Source organism: Plodia interpunctella, chromosome 5 (assembly GCF_027563975.2).
Source record: "Plodia interpunctella isolate USDA-ARS_2022_Savannah chromosome 5, ilPloInte3.2, whole genome shotgun sequence".
Lineage (NCBI taxonomy): Eukaryota > Metazoa > Arthropoda > Insecta > Lepidoptera > Pyralidae > Plodia > Plodia interpunctella.
In genome coordinates, this window is record NC_071298.1 from 10,111,489 (window position 1) to 10,134,966 (window position 23,478).

At 35.3% G+C, this 23,478-nt stretch overlaps 1 protein-coding gene across 16 annotated transcripts in view; it reads left to right on the plus strand.

Moving 5' to 3' along the window:
* The window catches only part of PsGEF (Protostome-specific GEF), a 65,766-nt gene that overhangs the window by 39,240 nt on the left and 3,048 nt on the right, over positions 1-23,478 (plus strand). For 4 of the 16 annotated variants that reach the window (XM_064435969.1, XM_053744716.2, XM_053744715.1 and 1 more), the window contains 27 exons: positions 5,327-5,532; positions 6,196-6,370; positions 6,655-6,840; positions 7,139-7,394; positions 9,429-9,617; positions 9,917-10,075; positions 10,225-10,443; positions 10,861-10,974; positions 11,172-11,382; positions 11,868-12,021; positions 12,242-12,347; positions 14,761-14,919; positions 15,088-15,246; positions 15,325-16,509; positions 16,589-16,659; positions 16,749-16,849; positions 17,004-17,142; positions 17,937-18,096; positions 18,486-18,604; positions 18,799-18,898; positions 19,492-19,564; positions 20,701-20,826; positions 21,159-21,287; positions 21,733-21,872; positions 22,083-22,236; positions 22,578-22,677; positions 23,112-23,217. In XM_064435969.1, the coding sequence (XP_064292039.1) occupies positions 5,327-5,532; positions 6,196-6,370; positions 6,655-6,840; positions 7,139-7,394; positions 9,429-9,617; positions 9,917-10,075; positions 10,225-10,443; positions 10,861-10,974; positions 11,172-11,382; positions 11,868-12,021; positions 12,242-12,347; positions 14,761-14,919; positions 15,088-15,246; positions 15,325-16,509; positions 16,589-16,659; positions 16,749-16,849; positions 17,004-17,142; positions 17,937-18,096; positions 18,486-18,604; positions 18,799-18,898; positions 19,492-19,564; positions 20,701-20,826; positions 21,159-21,287; positions 21,733-21,872; positions 22,083-22,236; positions 22,578-22,677; positions 23,112-23,217 (4,996 nt within the window). Of the gene's footprint in view, positions 1-971; positions 1,245-5,326; positions 5,533-6,195; positions 6,371-6,654; positions 6,841-7,138; positions 7,395-9,428; positions 9,618-9,916; positions 10,076-10,224; positions 10,444-10,860; positions 10,975-11,171; positions 11,383-11,867; positions 12,022-12,241; positions 12,348-14,760; positions 14,920-15,087; positions 15,247-15,324; positions 16,510-16,588; positions 16,660-16,748; positions 16,850-17,003; positions 17,143-17,293; positions 17,331-17,936; positions 18,097-18,485; positions 18,605-18,798; positions 18,899-19,491; positions 19,565-20,700; positions 20,827-21,158; positions 21,288-21,732; positions 21,873-22,082; positions 22,237-22,577; positions 22,678-23,111; positions 23,218-23,478 lie in introns of those variants that run through there. The other 12 variants (XM_053744730.2, XM_053744717.1, XM_053744718.1 and 9 more) reach the window with 12 other exon arrangements.

The following is a 23,478-nucleotide window of genomic DNA, read 5'->3' on the forward strand; positions in this document are numbered from 1 at the left end:
ATGTCTAAGAAATAAAATAAATTGATAAAATGTGATGGTGCCACATTCTTACACATTTTTCTTACAAAGCCTTTAAAATAAACATATAAAAACATGATGAACTTATCATAATCGACACAGCACATCGGCACGGCCGGTCAGGGGTTGGAAACCGAAAGTTACGTAAGAAATAGCTCTCGAACATGCGATCGAGTTAATAAATGGCCAGTTTAAATAAACTGCTACAGATTATTTTTTAACTTGAAGTGGTTAGCGAAGGGAAGTGAGAAACTTGCGACTTTTTAAATGACAGCTTTTTCTTTTGACAGAAAGAAATTTTCTTTGAAACTCTTCAGAGAGATACAATTTAAATTTGTTTTGTTTGTTTTTCATTCTGTCTCTCTTTATTTACTAGCTGTGTCCCGGGGCTTCGCCGGGAATTTCGTGATAAAAAGTACGTTTATATAAAGTGTACGTTTCTTTTTTCATTTTATCATTAATACGAAATATTAATAAGCTAAGCACCTGTATTACTACTTCCAGAACTTGAGTAACAAAAAAGCCGTTAGGTGACTTGAAAATCTGACACTACTGTTAGTAATAGATAGGACAGAAGTGGCGAAAAATAATTACATATATTCCGTAATAGAAAAGTTATTTTGTTTTGTGTTGCTTTTACAATAACTTCTTAAATTATTGAGGCAGATACATGAACGTTGAAGTCATCAATATTTCAATTTTGATGTATTGAAATAGTGAAATGTATTGCAGGACACGTAAAAATATAATAGAAGAAAAAAAAAATTTTAAGCTTAAGAAGCACGTAAAACGCGGACTTCCAATGAATGCAAAAAACATAAAAGTTTTTTTTTTATACTTTTCAAAGTCCAATATATTTATTACACTATATTCCCAATTATCTTCCTCTCTATTTTCTAAACATGTACACAATACTCTGTCACAGCCAAAGCCTAACACCATTACTTTTCCAGTACCGATAGCAAATTAACAAAGATGTCATTCGTGTCCCAAACGGTCGCTGGACTGAGCCAAGCCCGTCGGGAGGACCCCCCGCCTCGCCAACACTGCTCCCACCGTCATACCCACCGACAAACCCAACTGAGCCGCAAGAATAGCCTTCCTGAGTGGGACCCGCCTGAACCTAGGGCCCGCAAAAACAGTCTCCCGGCAGACATACACGAGAAAACTAAGGAGACAGCCACCCACAGCCCCCCCATTATCGAAGAAGAGTGACAACCATCTCCGTAAGTGATATCGGTGTCCCCAGTCACTCTAGTACGCATGGACGCACTCCTAGGAAGAAGAGGCTTCACGGGACAGGCCCCTTGCATGCTTAGAAGCTTCTGTGAGACCTTAAGGGAGGACCTTGCACGAATACCCTATAGATGTCTGTAAATATCTATCTGAATGTTTATTTTATAATTGTATATTATCACTTTGATGATTTTATAGCTATATTTCAAGAAGATTTTGAAGTGTCAAGAGGTGTCTTAAAATAATGTGTCTGGGGACCATCGAGGAATTATGGAGATGCATGGACGATGGATATAAAATTTTATATGTCTGAGTGCAACACGGATGATCAAAAAACGGTGAAATTTTGGATGTTAAAATGTCTCAATAATTATTTTAAAAGGTCTCTATAAGATACCTGTAGAAGGGCAGTTGTATTTTAGGAGTCAAAAGTAGGAAAAAACATTTACTGGAAAAAAGAACAAAACCAAAGTTAACCTACTGGGACAGATTATATTTATAAAATCATATTGCGCCACTTTTCACTCCAACTTTTAATAATTTTGCAAAAAAATATAAGATATAAAATAAACATGGCGAACAAAATTACGAAGAACAGAATGAAAATGCTTACCAAAAAAATAATGATTTGGGACATATAGTGATAGCTAGACATACGGAAGGGTTTAGTACTAACCCAATTAAGAAAGGTCATCAGAAGCCAGATGCGAATGAAAATGAAGCAATTAAGTCCGCTCGCAGCAAGGAAATGAGACATTAGCCTGCCAATCTAAGTGAAATTACTGAGTTAAACATTTACTGAAGATATAATGAATTTCCTAATCATGTTAACAATATCACCAAAGCAGCTTTCGTGCAAAACGTGGCCTTCTAATACGACCCGTGACTTTACCTACCCGATACAGAATAACAATCTATGAGTTCACTAGTAATAGTGAGAAATTGAGTGACATTAAAACAACATATGCTAATCCATTATGAAAAATACATTGGCATCATATTGTATCTAAGAAACGGTGGGCTCTGAGAACAGTAATTTAGATTCGTCTATCGTTATAATGAATAGGCACCTAAATAAGAAGAATATATCAAATGTATTGAGTCTAGAAATCAAACAAACAAAGTAAAGTTAATAGGTGAGCTTATTATACGGTTGCGATGCAGCGCAATGTTGTACTTGATCCTATTTAAAACGATTTTCATGTATTGCATCTTATAACAATTTGAGCAAATTGAAATCTATCGAGATGATTTTGTGTGAAGGAACGAAAATGAAATTGTAATTTTCTTACATTGGTGTTTTTGTTATGTATATGTTGATGACTGTATTATCAGCGGACATTGATTACTATTTACAATTATTTTGATGGTAATTCACGGATATAATGAGTCTAGATAAGTTTTTCAACATAACCTAACATTCAACAATCCGCTTTTATTTCTGCAGTCGAATAAAAATGTGGAAAAATCGATCGTTCCGAATAAAATATTCCAACTCATGAATACATGGAACTAATACTTCCAACTTAATTAGAAAGGGACAAGTTGTTTTCACAATCAGTACTCAACACGCCATTAGTCGATACAAAAATGGTATGAACGTTTAATGTACCAGCTCTGCAAACGACTTTCGTAATAAAATTGCTTCTTAAACCGAATATGTTACATATCCTGCTGAGCTTATCCATAATAAGTGTTAATAGGATTGATTTTGATATCATAATAATTATTATTATTGATTTTGATATCATAAACGAAATCGCTATAAAACGCCTCCCGCTCTTTGTCTGTCCTTATGAATGCTTAAATCTTTAAAACTAAGCAACAGAATTTGATGCGGGTTTTATAATAGATAGTGTGATTCCTGAGGTTTATGTATATATTTTGTCTTGGTTTTACTCATAAAGTTTATTCCAGTTTTATATATAAACAATGATTATCAAAGTGAATTTGTCTACAAACCTGATAGGATCTGAATAATCAGGGTTCGATTGAAATGTTTCTTTGATTTTCTTATATGAGTTGGGTCGCCAACAAGCGTGCGTCACCCTTGGTATAGGCGTCTACAGCCTTTGGTCTGCTTAGCAGTAGTATAACAAAAGTTACCAGATCGGTTCTATCCTCGACCGTACAAAATGTTTACTTTTTGAAGAGTTTTAGTTTTATTCATGGAGTATTTACTACAAGGTTAAAGTAAAAATAGAATCAACCAGTATATCGGCAAATCATCATCATCAATTAATTTAAGTACTTTGTTCTTGTCGGTGGAGCATTTTCCATCTAATTCTGTCCTCAGCCATTGATTTCACCTCCCTATGCGACACGAGCTCTGCCTTCTCTTTTATTTCATCTAGAAATGCCCTTCTTGGCTTTTCTTTTTCCTCTTCTTGCTTCGATTTTTCCTTCAATCTATCAATATAAAAGTGTCAATATTAAAATAGGTATCACTTTTTAACGGAGTTTCTAATACAAGGTAAAATTAGGTAAGATATAATCCCCCAATACATAGAAACATCAATTATACAAATGTCAATACTGAAATATCACTTTTCTATTTAAAAGTAAGTAATGTGATTATTCTGTTTCCATTACAGTAAAATACGATTAAGATCTGAGTACGTGAACAAAAGATTCCTTTTAGATTCCCAAATCTAATACAGCATTTTGTTGACCTAGATTGGTAGTATCCGAGAGAAAGATCCCATTATTATATAATTACCGATATTGATTGATTTATCTGAAATGAAGAGGGATTGTGATTTATTGAGGTATTGTAGGATCCGTGAAACAACTCTTAAAATGACAAAATACACATCGCGAATAAGATTTTTCGTGCTGTTTTTCTTTGATATTATTAGGCCGATTCGAAATGAGACGCAGCAGCGAACCAATCACATTGCAATATGGTTGTCGTTACGTCACAGTGGGATAATGTGATTGGTTCGGTGATTCTCACTTATTGATGGTGAGATGCAAATAGCAAAGTCGCACTAAGCAAGGTCGGAAAACTTTCCCTTCTCACGTGTCTACACGCGAGGGGTTTTAATGTACACGAATAGTTCATATTGATGCTTGCAGGTCAATGTTAAGGAATGTAGTAAACGAAAAGCTCATAATTAATAAAAACGTTATTCTTTGATTAGCCTCGGAATTCTTTGTATTGTCTCGTTCTTTCAATGTCAAATATTGAAAAGAGAGAGAGGGACACCACAAAGGAAAACTACTCCAAACCTAATCAGAGAATAACTTAATTCTTCTTCTTTATAATCAATACAAATTTTCGAATATTTTCTATTTTTCAATTCTATCTAACTCAATTTATTGATCACAACTACCTAAGTTACGATTCTTTTTCATGAGAAGAACACGTCAATCATTGTATACCTTTCTATGTGGACAATACCTACTTCTCTAACATTTATTTTACCAATTGGTCGATAAATCCAGGAATTCCTAGATTTTGAATGCTCGCGGCATTCCGTTGAATAGCAAACTAATCTTTTATACGAATAAACAGTAGGTAAAACCATCAGAGGAATATGTTACGATCCAAATAAAAGGCCAACTTAAAACTTCAACTGAAATGAAATTACTTCGTTCTGAAAGTATATTTATTACTAATATTACGTCGTCAATAAAAAACAATTGAAGACCCCCAAAAAACGATTTGGAAGATCGTCTGGCTTACATAAGCACGTGTCATAAGAATATACTTATGTGGGTCACGGAAGGCCAAGTCACGATACATTATACTGTTTCATCGTGATGACTCAGACTGTATCGTTGTCTAACGAAAATGTTCAGTTTTCATATGAAAAATATTTTCTTCTTTTCACCTATTTAGGTATAAAATATATATTTCTTCTTCTAATAGTAGTACTACTAGTAATAAAACTTATTTCACAAAGTCAAAAATATGAATCCATGTTTTGGGATTTGGTCCTGACTGTATACAGTCTTCGAAACTGACCCAGGCCCATCACATTAAAATAACTGATCATGAGTCTATTATGGTCACATTTCGCGTTATATTATCGTAATAATTTCATTTTACCATTTTATCTTGTTCCAGGCGGAGCGAGTTTCTAGGATGTGTCTCGTTCCCCCTAAAAGATGCGATCAATAGCGACATCAGCGGCACGTACTTTTTGCAGCAGGGGCGTCAGGGTGTGCCACAGAACGTCCATGACAGAAGAAGCGTGACTGAAGAGAGGAAAATGGCGACGGACAATATTGAGACTAGCACCAATGATGGGAAGGAAAACCACAATGATAAAGGTGAATACCCACACACACATAGATGAGCTTACTCCCAGTATTTTTTCAGATACATCCAAAATAATCGGGCGAAAACCCATCTAGAGATTAGAGGATGACATAAACGTAAAATATTGCTCTGACAAGTAAGATATCAAAAGCCAGTATTTAAAGAAATCTTTCTAGACTTCTTAAAACCTTCCTAGATTATTCTATCTTCGTAAAACTTCTTAATATTGTTGAACTAGCCGGTCAAGGGCTATTGTTCGAACGAGCTTCTGTGTATTTAAGCATGTATGCTTGACCAACTGACATTTTGATACAAACCCTTCTTCCATTTGGTCCTAAGGTTTGACTGACTAGTGAATGGCATATGGCATTATGTCCGCGTTGTAAACTTTTAAAAATGTACAATGAAATTTAAATAACTAAATGAAAGCTTGTTCTGGAACATTTTTATGCGTTTAGAAAATATGAATGTCCTTCTAGTTTAATAATTAAAACGGTCAGCGCAATATTTAGAAGTTTGTATTTCACTATATATCTATCATAATTACGAGACAAATCAATATCAGTTGCCTTACTTGATGTTCCTTTAACGTTCCATTCCAATTTTGAAAATCACGTTTTTTGCACCAATTTTTAATCAATAAATTCTAATGTGTAATATCACTGCTATTTCAGGAGTCGCAAATGGTACAGCATCAGCCAACGCAGCGCAGTCAGTAGCCGCAGCGTTACAACGAGAGGCTGATGAGCATCTCTTCCTACGGTACCTCGAGCTAGACCCGCCTGAAGACCCGGCTGCGCCGAAGAAAACCCAGAGGAATGGCAGGACTCCATTCACTACTACTAGAAAGTAAGTTTCTACACACAAGAGCACGCCTTCCTGAAATAGGTTACGTTAACTTGCAAAAGGGCAAGCCTGAGCCCAGAAAACCCAGGGGAAGTGCAGGCTTCATTGTAGATACCAGAACGTGAGTAGATATCAATATCAAAAATTACATTACGTACCTTGAAGATATACTGAAAATTCTTATTCAGTCAGTAGTACCTACACTATATATAATAATCATGAGGATTTGTTTAGTTATAGATGTACACAATTGAAAATATTAGCATAAGCCTCCTCATCTTTTTCAGGCTAGTTAGAGGCACTGGTGGTGGCTTCGGTTTCACAGTCGTCTGGACCCGTCCACCAAGGGTTGAGAGGGTGGCTGCCGGCGGATCAGCAGAACGAGCTGGTCTAAGAGCTGGGGACTACATAGTGTTTGTTGGGAATAAGAATGTAGTAACCGCTTCGGAGGAAGAAGTTAGGGGTCTGGTCAAGTGAGTAGTTATTTCGATATTTTTTCTTAAAAATTATATAAAATTATCACGAGAGGAGATGACAAGAATTTTTACTTTTCTAAATTTTTGATTTTTTTTTAAATACATCCAATCTTTATAGTTCTCTCGTTTTTTTTTTATAAATATCGAAATTATTTCGTCTTCCAGTGTTCTTCCAAGATCAAAATTAATAAAATACAAAACTCTAAACGTTTAAATTAATGCATACCTATATTAACCTTTAGATTCTGTAAGGCTGTTGACGTGGTGTTCTAAAATTTATTTTTCATTGTTACAGGTCATCCGGCCAAATGCTAAACATCGAAACATTCAGACGAGTTCCTCCCAACGGCTCTGGCGTGCGTCCTCGTTTAGCGCAATCAATCTCTATCCCGCCTCCGGAGTCTACTCCTCCCCCAGCGCCGCGGTCGCCTCGACCAGCAGCATTGGCTTCACCAGCTACTGCTGCAAGACCGCCTACAGCTTGCTCCTCAACCAGCCAATCGCTTGACAGACGTAAACTTCATTTGCCACAAGTGACATTCTCTAAAGAGGTTGGTAACGGGATTATAGTCTAGATTTTAGCGATGAGATTGTCGAATTTGAATTGAATTATATTACTGTATTTTTCATGCTCATAATTGTCCATTATATTTTATTGCAGAGGTATCAATTTATTTAACAATCTTGTTGACTCAAAAATCTGTAAATGTAACTACGAAATTAAGAAATGCATACTAGTCATTTGTAGTAAAATGTTTTCGAATAAATTGATTGGTTTAGGATTGGTGCTAGTATTGATCGAATTTTATCATTGGCGACTTCTTTAGTAATTTTCTAGTTGTGTACGAAATGTAGATAAATAATATCCAGCTGTTATTATTTATTATGTACAGAAATATCGTAGAATAGACTTCTTACATTCCACTATTTTAAAGATATATTTATTTTAAGTTTTATCTCTTTTCGCGGGATTGTAACTCATATTATTTCATTAGTTTTTAAGTCATTATCATCTAAAGGGGAATCGTTACGTTTAAGCTTACTATTTTTGTTAGTATTTATTTTGTTAATGTTTTCTATTTATTTTCTTTGTCCTAGACGTTTGTGTGTTTTATTATTTGTAGATGCAACATCTGCATCATCACAATTTATTGTGTTCTTGTACAATTTTAATTTCTCTAATTTAGCATTTTGGTTTTCTCTATTTTAATTTATATTTTCAAGTAACTCAATAAATTTTGGTTCCTGTTATTTTATTTTGTTTTAATGTATGTTTTTTGACATTAAGTGCAAATACATTTATTGCTTTTAATTTTGTTTTTTTATTTTTTATTTTCCACTGCATCAACAACCTTGTCCTCGAAATTGAAATTGAAAATTTTATTTTTTTAATTTATCTAATTTTTAAATCAAACTACTCGTATCCTTATCGCAATCTCGTGATATGATCACGACGAACTATAATTATTTAAATTCAAAATACAAAAAAATAATGATAATCTCTCCTTCCATCAACGAATCAACCCAAACTTGCACTATTGATTCAAAATATATATCACGTGAGGTCTATGAAAACTAGTAAATATGAGTTTAATTGATATAAAAACTCACGTGCCACAAGTAGGATTCGAACGTGGACATTTCGGTTTAAAGTCGAGGCTCAAAACATTGGACCACCTCACAGACATAAGAACATTACATGTTCTTATATGTGTGAATCACCACCGCTTTATTGATTACACCATTACACAGACACAGCACTCATTAAATATAAATCTATTTCAACTCAATCATAATCATTACTAATATACATTGAAAATGTGTTAACAACTTCGATGTTAATATCACAATAAAAAAATAAATAGAAGACGTGTTCTGGAAAGACAAATGAGAACTAAGGCGAGACTTTTCAAGTTGCCTTATTTGGAATACTGGCTTATGTAAGTACACAAGCAATACACTTTATTGCTAAATATATACCGCACATTGATCTAATTCTTTCCATCTATATAGATATACTTAATTTGATAACTGCATAAATCCCTACACAATTCCGATAAAATTTACAAGAAAATTCTAAATTTTGAGTTTAGAATTGGCTTCTTGTAAAACTTGACCACAGACTACACATTTCTAGTAACTTGATCAATATACCGCTAATGGTGTCTGGACAAGTGATTCTTCAAAATTAAAAAATAATATAAAAATATTAGAAATTAACACACCTTGTTACTTTACAACCTGAGTTAATTTTTATAACTGTGACGGGAAAGTTCAGTCCTATAAGAATATACATGTATATAGTAAGTTTAATATCGAATCGAATACGAATAGTTTTGTATTAGTCTTCGGTGTTATGATTCTTTCACTGATGATAATATGAACTGTAAGATTATTCTCGCCCATTCAGAGCCACATTTTCGTATGTTCTCATTAAGTGCTTAGACTTTAAACACATCTGCAATGAAGAATTCCCCTTATTCTACTATATTCCATCGACTATGGGATCATAAGATAATTTACTTCTCTAACCACCGTTATTTCTTTAAGAAAACAAACATCTAATCAAAAAATTACTTCACAAGGACTTCCATCAACAGACCCCCGGTCTGACAGATGGCCGGAAGCGCGCGCTATTAGCCGTGGTCTCCAGAGAGCAGCATTACTGCACTTGCCTCCAGTTCGGGCTAGTCAGATTCGTCTCCCCGCTGGCCGAGAGGGCGGATCTGATCCTGCCGAGCGACCATCAACTGCTGTTCCAAAATATTGAAGAGGTAATTCTAGTTTCTGTGTTATTATTTGTATCCATCAGAATCACTTCAGTATGAAGGAAAACATCATGAGGAAACCTGCAAACTGGTTGACAGTTAAAGTTCTCTTGTGAGTATGCGATTAATTGCCGATGATAGATGTCGATAGGTAGTCGTAAAAGTCATATGAGATACCTCTAAAATCTGACACCAGTTTTCGCAATAACACACTCGAAAAACAAAGAAGAAGATTTCAGTTTTTGTGTCCGTTTTTGCCAGGCATTGGCGGTAACAAATATATAAATCAGAGTTTCCTATTCTAGATCATCAGATTGTCAGAAGACATCTTGGACCAAGTGGTGCAAGAGGAGAGCGAGATCCAGACCTCGACCGTGGTGGCCGTGTACCTTCAGAAGACCCCTGTGTTCCTTAGCCTTTATAAGAAATATTGCCTAGGACTGAAACGAGCTGATTGCGTTTTGGTAAGTAGTTATCAACGAATCTCAATTAAATTTACACCCTAAAAATATACTACAAAATTCAATACAAAATATCCGAGATGCATGACATCAACTCTCTTTCTGTTTTTTACATAACACTAGTTACATCATTAATTTTTATCCAAAAACAGGTAAAGAAATCAAAAGACCCAAGTGGAGCTTTTTCCCGATTTTGCACCAGTCCTCCCATACCCAGAAGAAGACCAGACATAACCTCTTTAGTGCACAAACCGTTGGAGCAGTTCAGGGAGCTGTTAAGGCTGATGAGAGCAGCTGCAGCGTCCAAAGGTGCGGGGCCTTATGACCAGCTGGAGAAAAAACAGCTGCAAGTTATTGTTGAACAATTGCAGGTAATTCTAAATTCAAATTCAAAATTCTTTATTCAATTTAGGATGATATACATCACTTATTGACGTCAAAAAAATTACTTAAACTAAGTCTACTGCCGGCTTCCAAAGCGCAAGTGAAGAAGAAGCGACGCAACAAACTTCACCGCAGCCTTTTCTATATTAAAAATTAATTCTACTCTAAAATTAAACACAGGAACTATTTGTAAGTTGGTTGTAATATTTGGAACTACTCAACCGATTTCAACAACTTAGATTGTAAGGTCTGTCTAAGGTGTGACTAGACCATCAAACGCTTTTGACATTCCTGGGGTTGATGACCATTTACCATCATGTGGGCCGCATGATTGTTTGACTGCTTGTTATTGAAAAAAATATATTTGGATGATCTATGTAATACATATTAATTCATCTTTTCAGAGTGGATACCAAGATGTGACCGCTGGATCCGGGCTGATGGGCCTAGCTGGCGACGGGAAACCCTTGCTTTCTGTAACTGACCTGGAAAGTAGACTCGTGTTCACTAGGTGTAAGGTAAATACAATGTGTTTTTGTCTAAACGTACCATAAACCATGAAAAAAGCTAAGGTTGTATTGCATATTCAATGGTGCAGCCATTAGTTCTGATCCTTTGACATTAACTTTGACGTTGACTTTGACCGGGATGTAGTAAAGGTCTGCCGATGATAATGATGATGATAAGTATTATATAATACTTGTGCTTTTTTTAGCCGTTCGTCCTAAGCACGGCGGGCCGTCAGTGGATATTTGGAGGAGAACTCTCCAGGGTGGAAGGTCGGGCAGTGAGACCATACTGGGCGTTGCTCTTCAGTGACCTCCTGCTATTTGCAACGGTGTCACGCGACAGAGTCCTGTTTGTGACAGAGGAACCAGTGGCGCTCGGGACTATTTCGGAAGCACAGTTCAATGTTAGGAAAAAAGGTACAAAGAAGAAAAGTGTGTAACGACTTACACACTTAGTAAATCATTTGCAAAAATTCGAATGCAGTGGATGCCTAGGATAAGAGAGCTTCTACAGAGTTCATAGACGGAAAGACGGATGAAGATGTGTATAGAAGGCATATTGACCTCCACATAAAAAAAAAACTATAAATTGAAGATAATCTGTGATTTAGTAAATGTTTAAAGAAAATCTTTGCAATATGTGTGATATTGAGTTACGTCAACTCCAATGTCTTACATTATAATAATTGGTCCTGATTGTTATTATGTTATATATTCTTATTCAAAATCAATTCAACCATATTTTGGAAACACATTAGAATTATTCGTTAATGAATGAACTCTTTATTGTACAGTACATTATAATATATAAGAAACGGCGTTAGTTAAGATGCGCACAGTCATGATCATAAGTTTCAATTTTTCTGAATCCTTGGTGACTAAATAATTTTCTTTTACTTCAGCCACGGAGTTCCGACTAATACTAGGTCGGACTGGTGGAGAGAGTCCGCTAGTCAGCTGTGCCCCTCGCACGCCGGGCCGGACGCGGACCATAGTACTGAGAGCACCCTCGATAGACCTGAAGGCGGTGTGGCAGAGTCTGCTTCAGAGACAAATGTAAGTCTCTCTTTTTCTCATCTTTGGCAGGCTGTGTTTCCAACCGGCTGCCTGCTTGAATGATGACAACTCTTCTTGGAAAGGCTATTATTTTACCTATCAGATGTTAAGTCTATGTTTTCTATATAGTCGAACCCACATAGAACTCCAAAAATGTATCATGATATATTTATTCAGAAACTCATTAAAGTTTTAATTACTTACTTTCAATTATTTTCAGATACCGGGCTCACACAACCATGGGGACTCCTTTAGGTTCACCGCTGGACTCACCGGACCCACAGCTCACGTTTTCACTAGCAACTTTGGACTCTCAACAGCGTCAGGTATCGGCATCCAGTATCCAAAGGCACTCAAGTTTGGCTCTGTTACCGGCCAGTTCTTACCGCTCCCATCTTAATATGCTCGTAGAAGAACGTCCTGAGAAAGAAGTTCGAGTTAGTTTTGACGTTAGAACTATGTCTGCTTCACCGACTCCTCGACCTGTGAGAGGTCCACTAAGCACAGTATGGAGAACAGCTCCTACTCCTGAAACTCCATCAGCTAATCTATCGCCCGCTGACTCGCAAACGTTTTCTTCTCATTTCGTTTCTTCATCAAGTATTAATGAAAAGAATGAAGAGCCACCGTCTCCAAGTGCTCAACTCACACCTGAGGGTGGTGAAAATTATTCAGAATCTTCACCTTGTTGTCGATGGGAATCTTTTGAAGCAGATCTAGCATTAGCAGACTTAGATGTTGACCCTTCTTATAAGCATGCGGTTGAAGAACGCATATTTTTGCCAGACGATCCACTACTCCCTAGAGTAGCTCTCCCAGAGCGGCCTACTCCTCCTGCTTATTTAGAACTTTGATCCACGGAGTCGGATCCGGAGTTAGCAGATCCTTGTTATCCCCGGACATGTGGTCAAAAGTGGAGATAGGTCTGTAATAATTATGCCCAAAATCCCATCAATGATGTGTACTAGTTGGTAGTCCTGTGGTTTTCGATAGCTGGCGTTAGGATTGCTGGTGGTGTCAACCCATCGCACTATAAGGCAGTGGGCAAGCAAAGCTTTCGTCGTGTAGACTGGCCGAAGACGGCGCGAGCATTTGTTGGATTGTTAAATTTGCTTATAGTTGAGATTAATAAGGTTGTGGTAAAATTTTGAGAGACATATTTTCAAAAATTAGCAGTATTGAAATCTCGGTATTTTGATTATTATAATAGAAGTGTTAATATAATAAGTCTGATGCCCACTTATGATCTAGCAGAGTGTTTAGTATTTAATATTATTAATGTGAAATCAACAAAGCAAAGTAAAGTTTCTATAGTAAAATTTTACAGAACTGAACTTAATCACATAGATGTGGTAATTAGTTGTACAACTTGCTTAAGGTTCATACATATACACGTATATTGCAAATATTACAAGTATTCCATAGAAATATCAGTGTCGAACATGTAACCATAGGGTACCAAGCCTATATAAAATAGTTTTAAAAATTCTAGATCATTTCCAAGATGTTTTTGCTTCTTAAGTCTTCCGTCCTTTTCCTTAAACGTAACTATATTACGCTTTATTTACTGATAACCAATTTATTAACTTTAATTTTAACTTCACCTTCCTTTTTACTATGTGAAATTAAAATTAGTGAACTTTTTAATGGAGCAATTAGCTTGTTTCTCCTTGGAGATGCCAATATTGTTAAGCATGATATTGACTCTTGTAAATCTGTACATAGACAATCATTTGTACAGGTCATGTGGATATTTGGCGATCAGCTTCAAACACTTTTCAATGTAGAATATATTGTAGATTACACAACAGCATTTTATCGCTTATTTGTTGACGCACTTATCGCCACCAGAACAATTACAATGAAAAATGGTAGCAAATGTTTGATTTTCTTACGGAATTACGTTGTTGCTTCTTATATGTTAGTCTTTAATGAATATATAATAAGTAATAGACTTATGTAAATGCTAAATAGATTAACTACATGCAATGTTGTACTCGCTAGCATCGCAAAATGTTCACATAACCTTTATCTTAAATTTTTGTATGTGTATATGACCTCGATTTTTTACGGAAAAGAATTCGTAGTTAGGTCAATAATTTTTCGATGTCTTTGGCTGTGTGTAAATTTTTAATATAGTCTTAATAGATGATCAAAAAATTATAATTTTGAGAAGGAAATTTACTTGATTTTGAGTTTTTGTGAAATATAATGGACTTACAAGGATAATTATATGAATTTGGATGTTTGTGTTTAGATCGGAACAGTATATTTCTAATAATCCATAAATAAAGTGATTTAATCAATGGAGATAACATTTTTTATTTCACTATTTTTAATAAAAGCCCGTTATTTTGCGACGCTAACGAGCTTCAATGAGTTTATATAAAACCTACCATTTTTCAGTGTATAACATATTATTAGTGATAAGTGTAAAAGATAAACAACATTTTTATCTGCAATAAAACATTAGGTACATGTTCAAGCTAAATTCTCAATGACAACATCCTTTACAAGAAATCTACGTCTACTTTAATGATTTCTTAGTTTTCCTCAAAAGAGGTGAGTATTCATTCTATACATTCGCCTGATATCTTTAAAATCATATTTATTTAGCGTTCGTGTCTTGCTTGATATGGCTATCTCTAACCAGTAAGTGATAAACACCGCGAAATATCCACATTGCCTTTTTCATCACAAAACGTTTATCATCGTGTGTAAAATCATCGTGTTTTTTAGACGAGACGTAGCTCAGCCGAGACACAAACAGGCGGAGCTGGAAGTGCCACTGAAGGTGCCAGAAGTACCAGAAGTCGAGGTTCAACAATGCATTTACAAAGATGGATGACACAACTACCAGAAGCTGAGGAAATGGATCCCCCAGAGGCTGATATGGAAGTATGACAAGCATTTTCTTTTGACGTAACCGAATAAATTGTTGAAAATTAAAATCATTGGAAAAACTTGATTTAATGAACATGGTATTTTTAGAATTTTCATCGTTGAATTCTCTTGTATTTAACATAATTGTAAAATTTAAAATGCGATATTAATGTTTTGGTGTAGATGTGGAGCGTAGAAGAATTAAGAAAGAGATCAAAAGAACTGAATCTTTTAGAAGTAGCAGACCTAGTTACTAATCATAATGAAAACAAAGGTTCATCTCCTGCTGATAAAAAAGAAAATGATAGAAGTCCATCAAAAAGCAGTAATTCAGGAAGCCAGGTATATGTTGTATTCCAAACATAACATGTTTTTAATGTCACAACTTGTTTATTTACCTTTTTTATTTTGATATTTCAGATAACAGTACGAACGAGTCCAGTAGTAGTAGATACCATACCAGTTTGCAGACAATGTCATAAAAAATGTTTATCTAAACCTAATAGTCCACTAGTGTCTCAAAAAGAATCAATTGCACCGCTCAAAATGAAAACCACACCGTCTCCCCAAAAGTCTAATTCAAATAAAAGTTCTACCAGTACGTGTAGCGCTAACTGTGGTAATCGTAAGCCAAAGAATTTTAGTCAATGTCATTTAGAGCGTAAAGGTGCTATGAAAATACGTCCTGAAGATGCCCCTATGGCAGCCTTAAAAGTTATAGATTCCATCGAACAAAGCCAGAGAATGCTCAAATCAACGTCATATGAATTGAAAACGGACTCACCAATTTTAAACAGGAGTATCAGAAGTCAGAATAAGAGCCAGTTGGAATTGCGGAAAGAGTCTATTAGATCACCTAGTCCGTCTTCTAGCAGTAGAAACAATAGCCCTCTATCTACTAGTCATACAACGTGTAGCTCTATGGTTTTTAATTCAAGTTCTAACGATTTAAGAATGTCGAATTCAAATATTGCCAACCAAGTGCAATGCGTTATAGCACAAGAAAAATATTTAAACGAAGTCAAGTGTGTTGAAAATATAACGTTATCAAAAAACAAAATGGGTACAAAATATCCTTCTCCAGGGACAATGAGAAGAGAACAAATAACTAGACAAAAAGCTGAGAACGTGTTAAATAAAGTGTTAGGAATTAATATTATAACTAAGCGAGAAAATGTTGGCACGTGCCTAAAAACTTCTTCAGTTTTTTTAGAAGATGATTCAATACATGAAGATGATAATGATTTTAAAATAGAAAGAGGTATTAGGAGATCGCCTAGAATGGGTATATCGGCCGTTAATAAAATGAATGGTGATATAAATAAGAAGACTGATCGAGAAGATGTGAATGCCAACACAAGTATGAATATGAATGACGTAGGTTCAGATGATGATTTAGAGTTAGGGCCACTTATGTTAATGGGTTTGTCGGCCATCAATCCAGCTGCGCATTTAATGAGAGTAGAACCTTTTAAACGGTCATCAGGGACTAATCTAAACAATGTTTCTAGACCTGATACTCTAGGCTCAGCTAAGTCAGAATCTCCCGTCCCTAATATAGCAGTTGTTCCACCTACGCCTGATTATAATACATATAATAAGACTGTAAGTATTATTTTATTATGTCATCATGAAATTAAAGCAATAAAGTTTAATATATATTAATCAATCACACGCATTACAGGAAACATTAATAGACGATTCACCAGATTCTCCTGACGTCCCTGATGATTTACCCTATGTTTCGTTGAAAAGGTAATTTTTGCGGTGAACACAACATTAATATTAGTGGAAGTCGGAAAATTTTAATTATGAAATCCAATAATAAAAACTATTTGTTTTAGATATGGCACAATGTCAAGTCTCGAAAGACTGCCGTCCGATGAAACTGACGATGGTAATGTAAAACTGACAGAGCCGGATGTCACAAAAACACACAATCCAGGTAGGAAAACATTGACTCAAAAAACAGTAGTAATTATCTCATCTGATCTATAATTACTTATAAAATTACTTTTTCTATACGAGTTCAAAAATTCGAATTTTTCGTGATTCATTTCATTTATTTTATCAGATATACCGAAAGTTGTTTTTTCTAGTGAGTGGTTCAGCCGGTGGTATAATGGGATGGACAGCAAGGGCTGGATCTTTTGTAGTTGAAAAGATGAATATCTTCAGTTACACAGAAAGTGTTCCGAATACATCGATAGTTCATAAACAGCCATCGTTCTTAGAAAGGTAACCTTTATCAGCCTTATTTATTCAATTTTCTTTTGATCTATAAAAATAAATTTATTTTTCTCAGTATGAGTTTCGCACTACTTTATAAAGGACACATTTTTTTTATTTTTATTATTCATTTATTAATATTTTTCCTTTCATATAATAGGTGGAATTCTTCTCAACGGGAAACAGAACACCGATAAGTATGACGTGTGGCAATTCGAATAACAATCTTAGCAGATTTTTGTATATTATATATATAAATATAGGATAGAATAATATATAGTATTACCACGTATTAGCATGCACTATCGTAGATTGATCATATCGTAAATTTTTATAAAACTAAAACATTAAAAACTGTAATTTTTTTTAGACTTTTTTCATTTAAATATTGGTATTTATCAAAAATAATTTTAAGTGTTTGGCAGATTCTAAAAATATAATTTATTATATATATATATAGTTATATCATAGAATCTACTTTTTTAGTAATGTTACTTAGAAGTGTCTAGTGTCTATTTATAATATTAATTTTAGGCTAGACAAATAATGACTAGTTTCTATTATAGCAAAATGAAAATATTGATTAGGTAAAACATGAAAACGTTATTTTTTTTAGATTTTAGACTGAACATTTTCTAGATTTTAGAGAGATATTTTTTAATTTTTCAACATTTGAAATTATAAAATAAAATTCGTAGGTAGCTAATTTTGTTATATAATTGTAGAATATAATAATAACAATGTTATTTCTTTCAAATGAACACTTCAAGTATTCCTATTCTAACTCCTACAAAATGATACAGGTGCTTAGGCGTCAGTGACTGGAAATCAACTCTTGGTACTGAAGAAGGTACAGCCGAAACTGGAGAAGGAAGTGGAGCGAGTGGAGAAGAAGCATGGGGCACTCCATCTTCTGGTGATTTATCTGACAATTTGCCAGATTCAGAGCACGGAACACTATCGGTAACCATATTTTGTAAACATATTTTGAAATTCCTAGAACAAGCGATAAAAACTTTAAATTGATTTAGATTCACCATTTTCTAATAAAATATCATATTGTAATCTGGCATACCAGTTAGTTTACTAACTGCTAGATAAATCTGTCTGATGTGATTGGCCAGTTCCAGCATTTGTGAATTCAATTTTAAGGCTATCTGTTTGATATGTTACATTTAGGTTATCTGATACTTTATCAGCAAACAGTGAAACAAGCCCAAATACTCATAGAGTATCTATAATTCGAAATTCTCTACACCATTGTTCTCAATATTATAATACTCCAATTATTAGGATAAGGAGGATACATTTTATTTTGTATTTTAAGAACAGAAAACCTCTCACTTTTACAGTCACCAACAAAGTCATCGTCATCATATGCCGGTGATGATGACACTGAGCTGATGATGGATGAACTTTTGATGGCTCCCACCATTACGGGACCTACTACGTTAAGACCTTTATTGCCAAGGTAATAATTATTAATTTATTTTGTAGATGTCTGTTGCTACATTGTTTACTTTGCAATAAAATCTAAATTTTGACTGATCTGATCAACTTACATTAAAGAATGAATATCGAATGACTAAACAATTGGCATAATTGGCTTTAAAAGTAGAAATATATTTTCAAAAAGATCGAGACTAACGCTATAATGTAACGTAGGGATGTTTTCAGAAGAAGACTTGAACCACTTTTAGAAGAGGAAGGTTCAGACAGTGGCAGTGATGACAACAAGGCTACGCCAACTAATTCTGATGACCAGGTGAATATCTAACTTAATCCAGATATTATGTATATGTAATGAACATCTAGGTATTGTTGATGAAATATCTTTCATAATAATTTATTGAATTTAAACTTGATTTATATTTGATTACTAATGACATATCATATTATGTCACAATTTCTGTATCTTTTCTTTTTATAGACAGAACGTGATATATAATATATATTTGTGTATAATCATAGCATGCCAATAACCATATGCAAATAACTAAATGTTGGTAGCATGCGTGTTGCATGATCTTGGTATTATATGTCTAATATAATGAAATTTAGGTTTAGTTTGAAGATTGTCGTTTAAAAATTCATATCGCATTAGTTATCGTATTATTGGGGTATCCATAAAAATATGTTACGGTATTATAATATTATAATTATATTATTGCTATCACTACTGCTTGCATAAATTTCCTGTGAAAACCTTCTATTATCCATTCTAAAGTCTCGATCAAAATTTATAGGTTCTAGACCTAGTGTTGGGTTATTGGCAAGTTCCCCCTAAGGTGTCGCGTAGACAGTAGCTAGGTTAAATCTCACATTGTGACTGGTCCGCTGGTGCGGCGCTTGGCGCAGGGCAGCACGCGTGGCGACGATGCTGACGACTGCTGCGACGCGCCGCACCTGCCGTCCTCTGCTTCCGAACCAGGTGAGTGTATTTAGATGACATGATTGTCTCCTCCACTATACTCTGACATTACTTAAATAAATACACAACCGTAGACAGAGATCCGTATTTTTGCTCATACAAGAAAGATAATCGCGGTTTAGACATACACGAAAAACGAAACAGAGTATTTGATCTTTTGTCCCTCATCTTGTGCCCGGTTTCACAACGCCTATCTTGCCTCGTTGTATGAGATAAGCCTGGGACGTTGTATGAAAATGTGCTTTAATGTAGATACGCTACGCTTCAGTTTTCTTTGTTGTTGACACAACAGATTAAGGCTGTCAATATATATCAATGACATTTCCATTGGTCGTATAATATTACTTAATTTAAAATTGGACATCAAAACTTACTTACATCACTTGAATCCGATGGTATATTATCACCACTATTCAATAAAACAGTCGTACACAAAACAAATCATGTAATACTAACTGAGATGCATTTTGACAGCAAAATGGACAGCTTGACTAAAACTCAAAGGTGAGAAGAAACAAACCACAATCGCAACATTAGACACATAAATTGAACATACCTACCTACCTACTCAACATCTTAAAATACTGCACGATGCATGTATAATTTACAATAACAACATTTGACACAACTAATGTTAAATTTGCCTGTCTGTATCCCTTAACATTATATCCTAGCACTAAGAATGTATTCGTTTGTAGAATTTGCACCCCACTTATCCCTATATCTATTAAAGTTGAAGAAAATTGACAATTTTATCCACAAAATACATTATTTTATTGAACATATTTCAAATTAAAATATTAAAAACTTTATTTATTTAACCTTATATTATTATATCAAAAATTTCAACATACTAAGTTTCCCTGAAGTACAGTCAATAAATCATAACACAAAATGCTTCGGCGTTGACTATCAGAAGATTACATTATTTATTTTTAGTAGGAAACATCACCCCACATGGCGTCCAATCATACTGTGATATTCAACGAAAAAAGGTACTTTATGGAGGGCAGTCGCTTACTTATTATATGCTTCAAAAGCACCGTTTCTCGTGGAAAGTCTCAAATTAGGTGGTATTAGGGATTTGATTTGATTACATGCTGAAAATCACAAACTAAAGGATCACGTTTCCACAGAAGCAGGGGACGGGCGTGCGGGCGCCGCTCAGAATACTGGAGAGGAGCGCAATGGTGGCGCCGCGCGCGAGCTGAGCCCCGACCGGACTCCCACCAACGAGGCGCCTTCGATGCCCTTACAATATGGTAAATCACATTGACATAGAAATATTATCAATATACAGTCAACACAATATGTAGAATTCTGTATGTAGAACAAAAATCTGGATTTTATTCAAATTGCATCTAATCGCAAGTTACACTAACTATACACTAATTACATTAATTCCTCGCAATGTTTATGTTAATTAGGTCGATGAAAAGTAGGTCCTACGCATGAGTCAGATTATTAAACAAACTCATTTTGCACGAGCAGGATTCGAACCTGGGAACTTTTGAAGACAGGCCACTGGAATACCACTCTATCTCTGTATTATATAACTCTTATTTTAAAACGTTGAAGTTGACTTCGCTTTCAGTTTCAAGAGAGTGTGCGGAGGTCCGTGCCGGCGCTGGAGGTCGACGGGGCTCAGCCAGCTCGGCAAGCACGCCCTCCACACTCGAACGTACCACCATACAGAACCTCACACAAGCTCCACATTCCCCAAGTAATATTTCTGGATTATTTCAATTTCAATCATTAGTATTTTCAAATCAAATCAAATAAATTTTATTTCCGAAAAAGTACATCAGTGTGTTAGTAAAAATAACTTTTAAGTTTTTTGATCGTCAAGGGTGATATGCGTGTCTTGATGGCTCAGATGAGAGAGTGTTATCGTGATCTTCATTAAAAATGCCTTCATCTAAAACCGCTGGCATTTTAATATGTCCTGCAAGTACTGGGTAATGAAATTCAAAATGTAGTACTCTGTACAAAAAAAGAAATTCTTTTTTCAGTAAATAAAATATACCTATTATTCCCATAACTCTAAAAAAAAGAGTAGAAACATATCGTTATAGATTTTTAAATTATGAGACACGTTTTCGAATTTGAGTCAACATTTGGCCGCTAGTCAAACTTTATTTTCTTTACAACATATATTTTATTCATAGCATCAGAGCCAGCTCCAGCAGTCGAGGAATCTTCACAACCAGAGGAGATAACGATGGAAGAGAGGCTCTCTCCTCGAGCGGAGATGAGACTAGCTCTGGACCAGGGCAAGGACATGCTGGCAGATCAGGAGGTGTCCTGGGTAATTCTTTTATAAGACTCGTCTCGTCGTCACTCTACAAAATAATTAATTTGAAAGTATGTTTTTTTTATTTGTACAAGATGCGTACACGACATGCGATAAAGAGACAGCATGTGGACCTTAGGAACATGTATTTGTATGTTTCGTGGTAGGTCTTCTGATTCTCAATTTTTACTTTTCTCCTGGATGATTGTGTATTATTCCGTGCAGGGTGGCGGGTCCGACCCCTGGTCGTTTCGCGTGGCATGTCAGAGGTCGCTGCTGCGTCGCGTGGCGAGCGCCGACGCCGTGACGCTGTGCCGCGCGCACCCACGCCGCACCGCCCCGCATACTACTTCGCGCAATTCTGTATATGCTTGGAAACGTAAGTAGTAGTTTGCTACTAAGAAACGCACTATTTCTCCTAAAATGACAACCAATTACCGAAATTGGAATCTTTTCAAATTCGTTTTCTTGTTTTAATTCAATTTGAAATATGCTAACTTGCAATTTTCTGGTATAATTTACCTGTTCTTCTCACTCTCTCTCTCCTCACATCCCCATCTGTACAATTCATGTTCATCAATTGTATCGAACTCCGTTTCTCCATTTTCAGAGACCTGTCTTTCTGCAATAAAATTAGTTTATACATGTATTTTCAGACCGTCTTTCTTGAATAAAATCTTAGTAGTTACAGATTTTTATTTTTCGCGTTATCCTTTTTAGTTCCAGAAAACGAGAAACTTACGGAGATGGAGCAACTGGCACGAGTGGAAGCTCAGACGATGCGTTCGCGGACGCGCTCTCTATGCCAGAACGGGAAGATGTAAGTTCTTCATCCTATTGTCTTCCTTTTTTCTCCTTTTCTTCAGTTACAAATGACATGTTATGTTTTTTATACTTAATATTAACATTGTTGACTAAAAGTTCATTATTTATCTTTTCTTTTGTTAATGATTCAATTTTTATAGCTGTCAAATCAACAACACACTAGTGTTTTAACTATCGATCTCGGATTGGTTAACGGATTCACTATATTAACAATTTCAATTTTCATATTTGTTTTAAACAATTACGAATGAAAAGTAGAAAGTTAGCATAGAAAGATAGAAGAAAATAAATAGAAGTGCACATGAAAAATATTTATTCTGTAACTGACAGACAGTGGCTAAAGTCTCGTTTTTATTGTACTATTCCTACGTTAGGAGACTGTCTTCATATTACATATCGTAAGTTTAAAAACAAACCACTTTGTTCTAGAATGGGCTTTCTCCGTCGACGCGCATCTTCCGATAGCCCACGGCGAGAGCCATTGCTCCTAGGCCCAACAGCTGGCGCTCGGCCATTCTCCCCACGTCGAACTACTGTGAGCAACAACGGCTATTACAAGATTTGCTTTGTCAATGGCTATGTGTGAACGCACCCGCACATACACTAGCTTATCTGTGCCAACCAGCTGGATTTAAATGTTCAATGGAAGATTTTTCATGCGAGTATCATTTTATAAATGAGTATCTAAATTTATTTTTGGGGTAATTATAGACTCTTGAAAGTTTAAAAGGTATAAGTGTACATGCTGGTATATCATGAAAGAACTTCATACAGTCACATATTTCACAAAACCAAA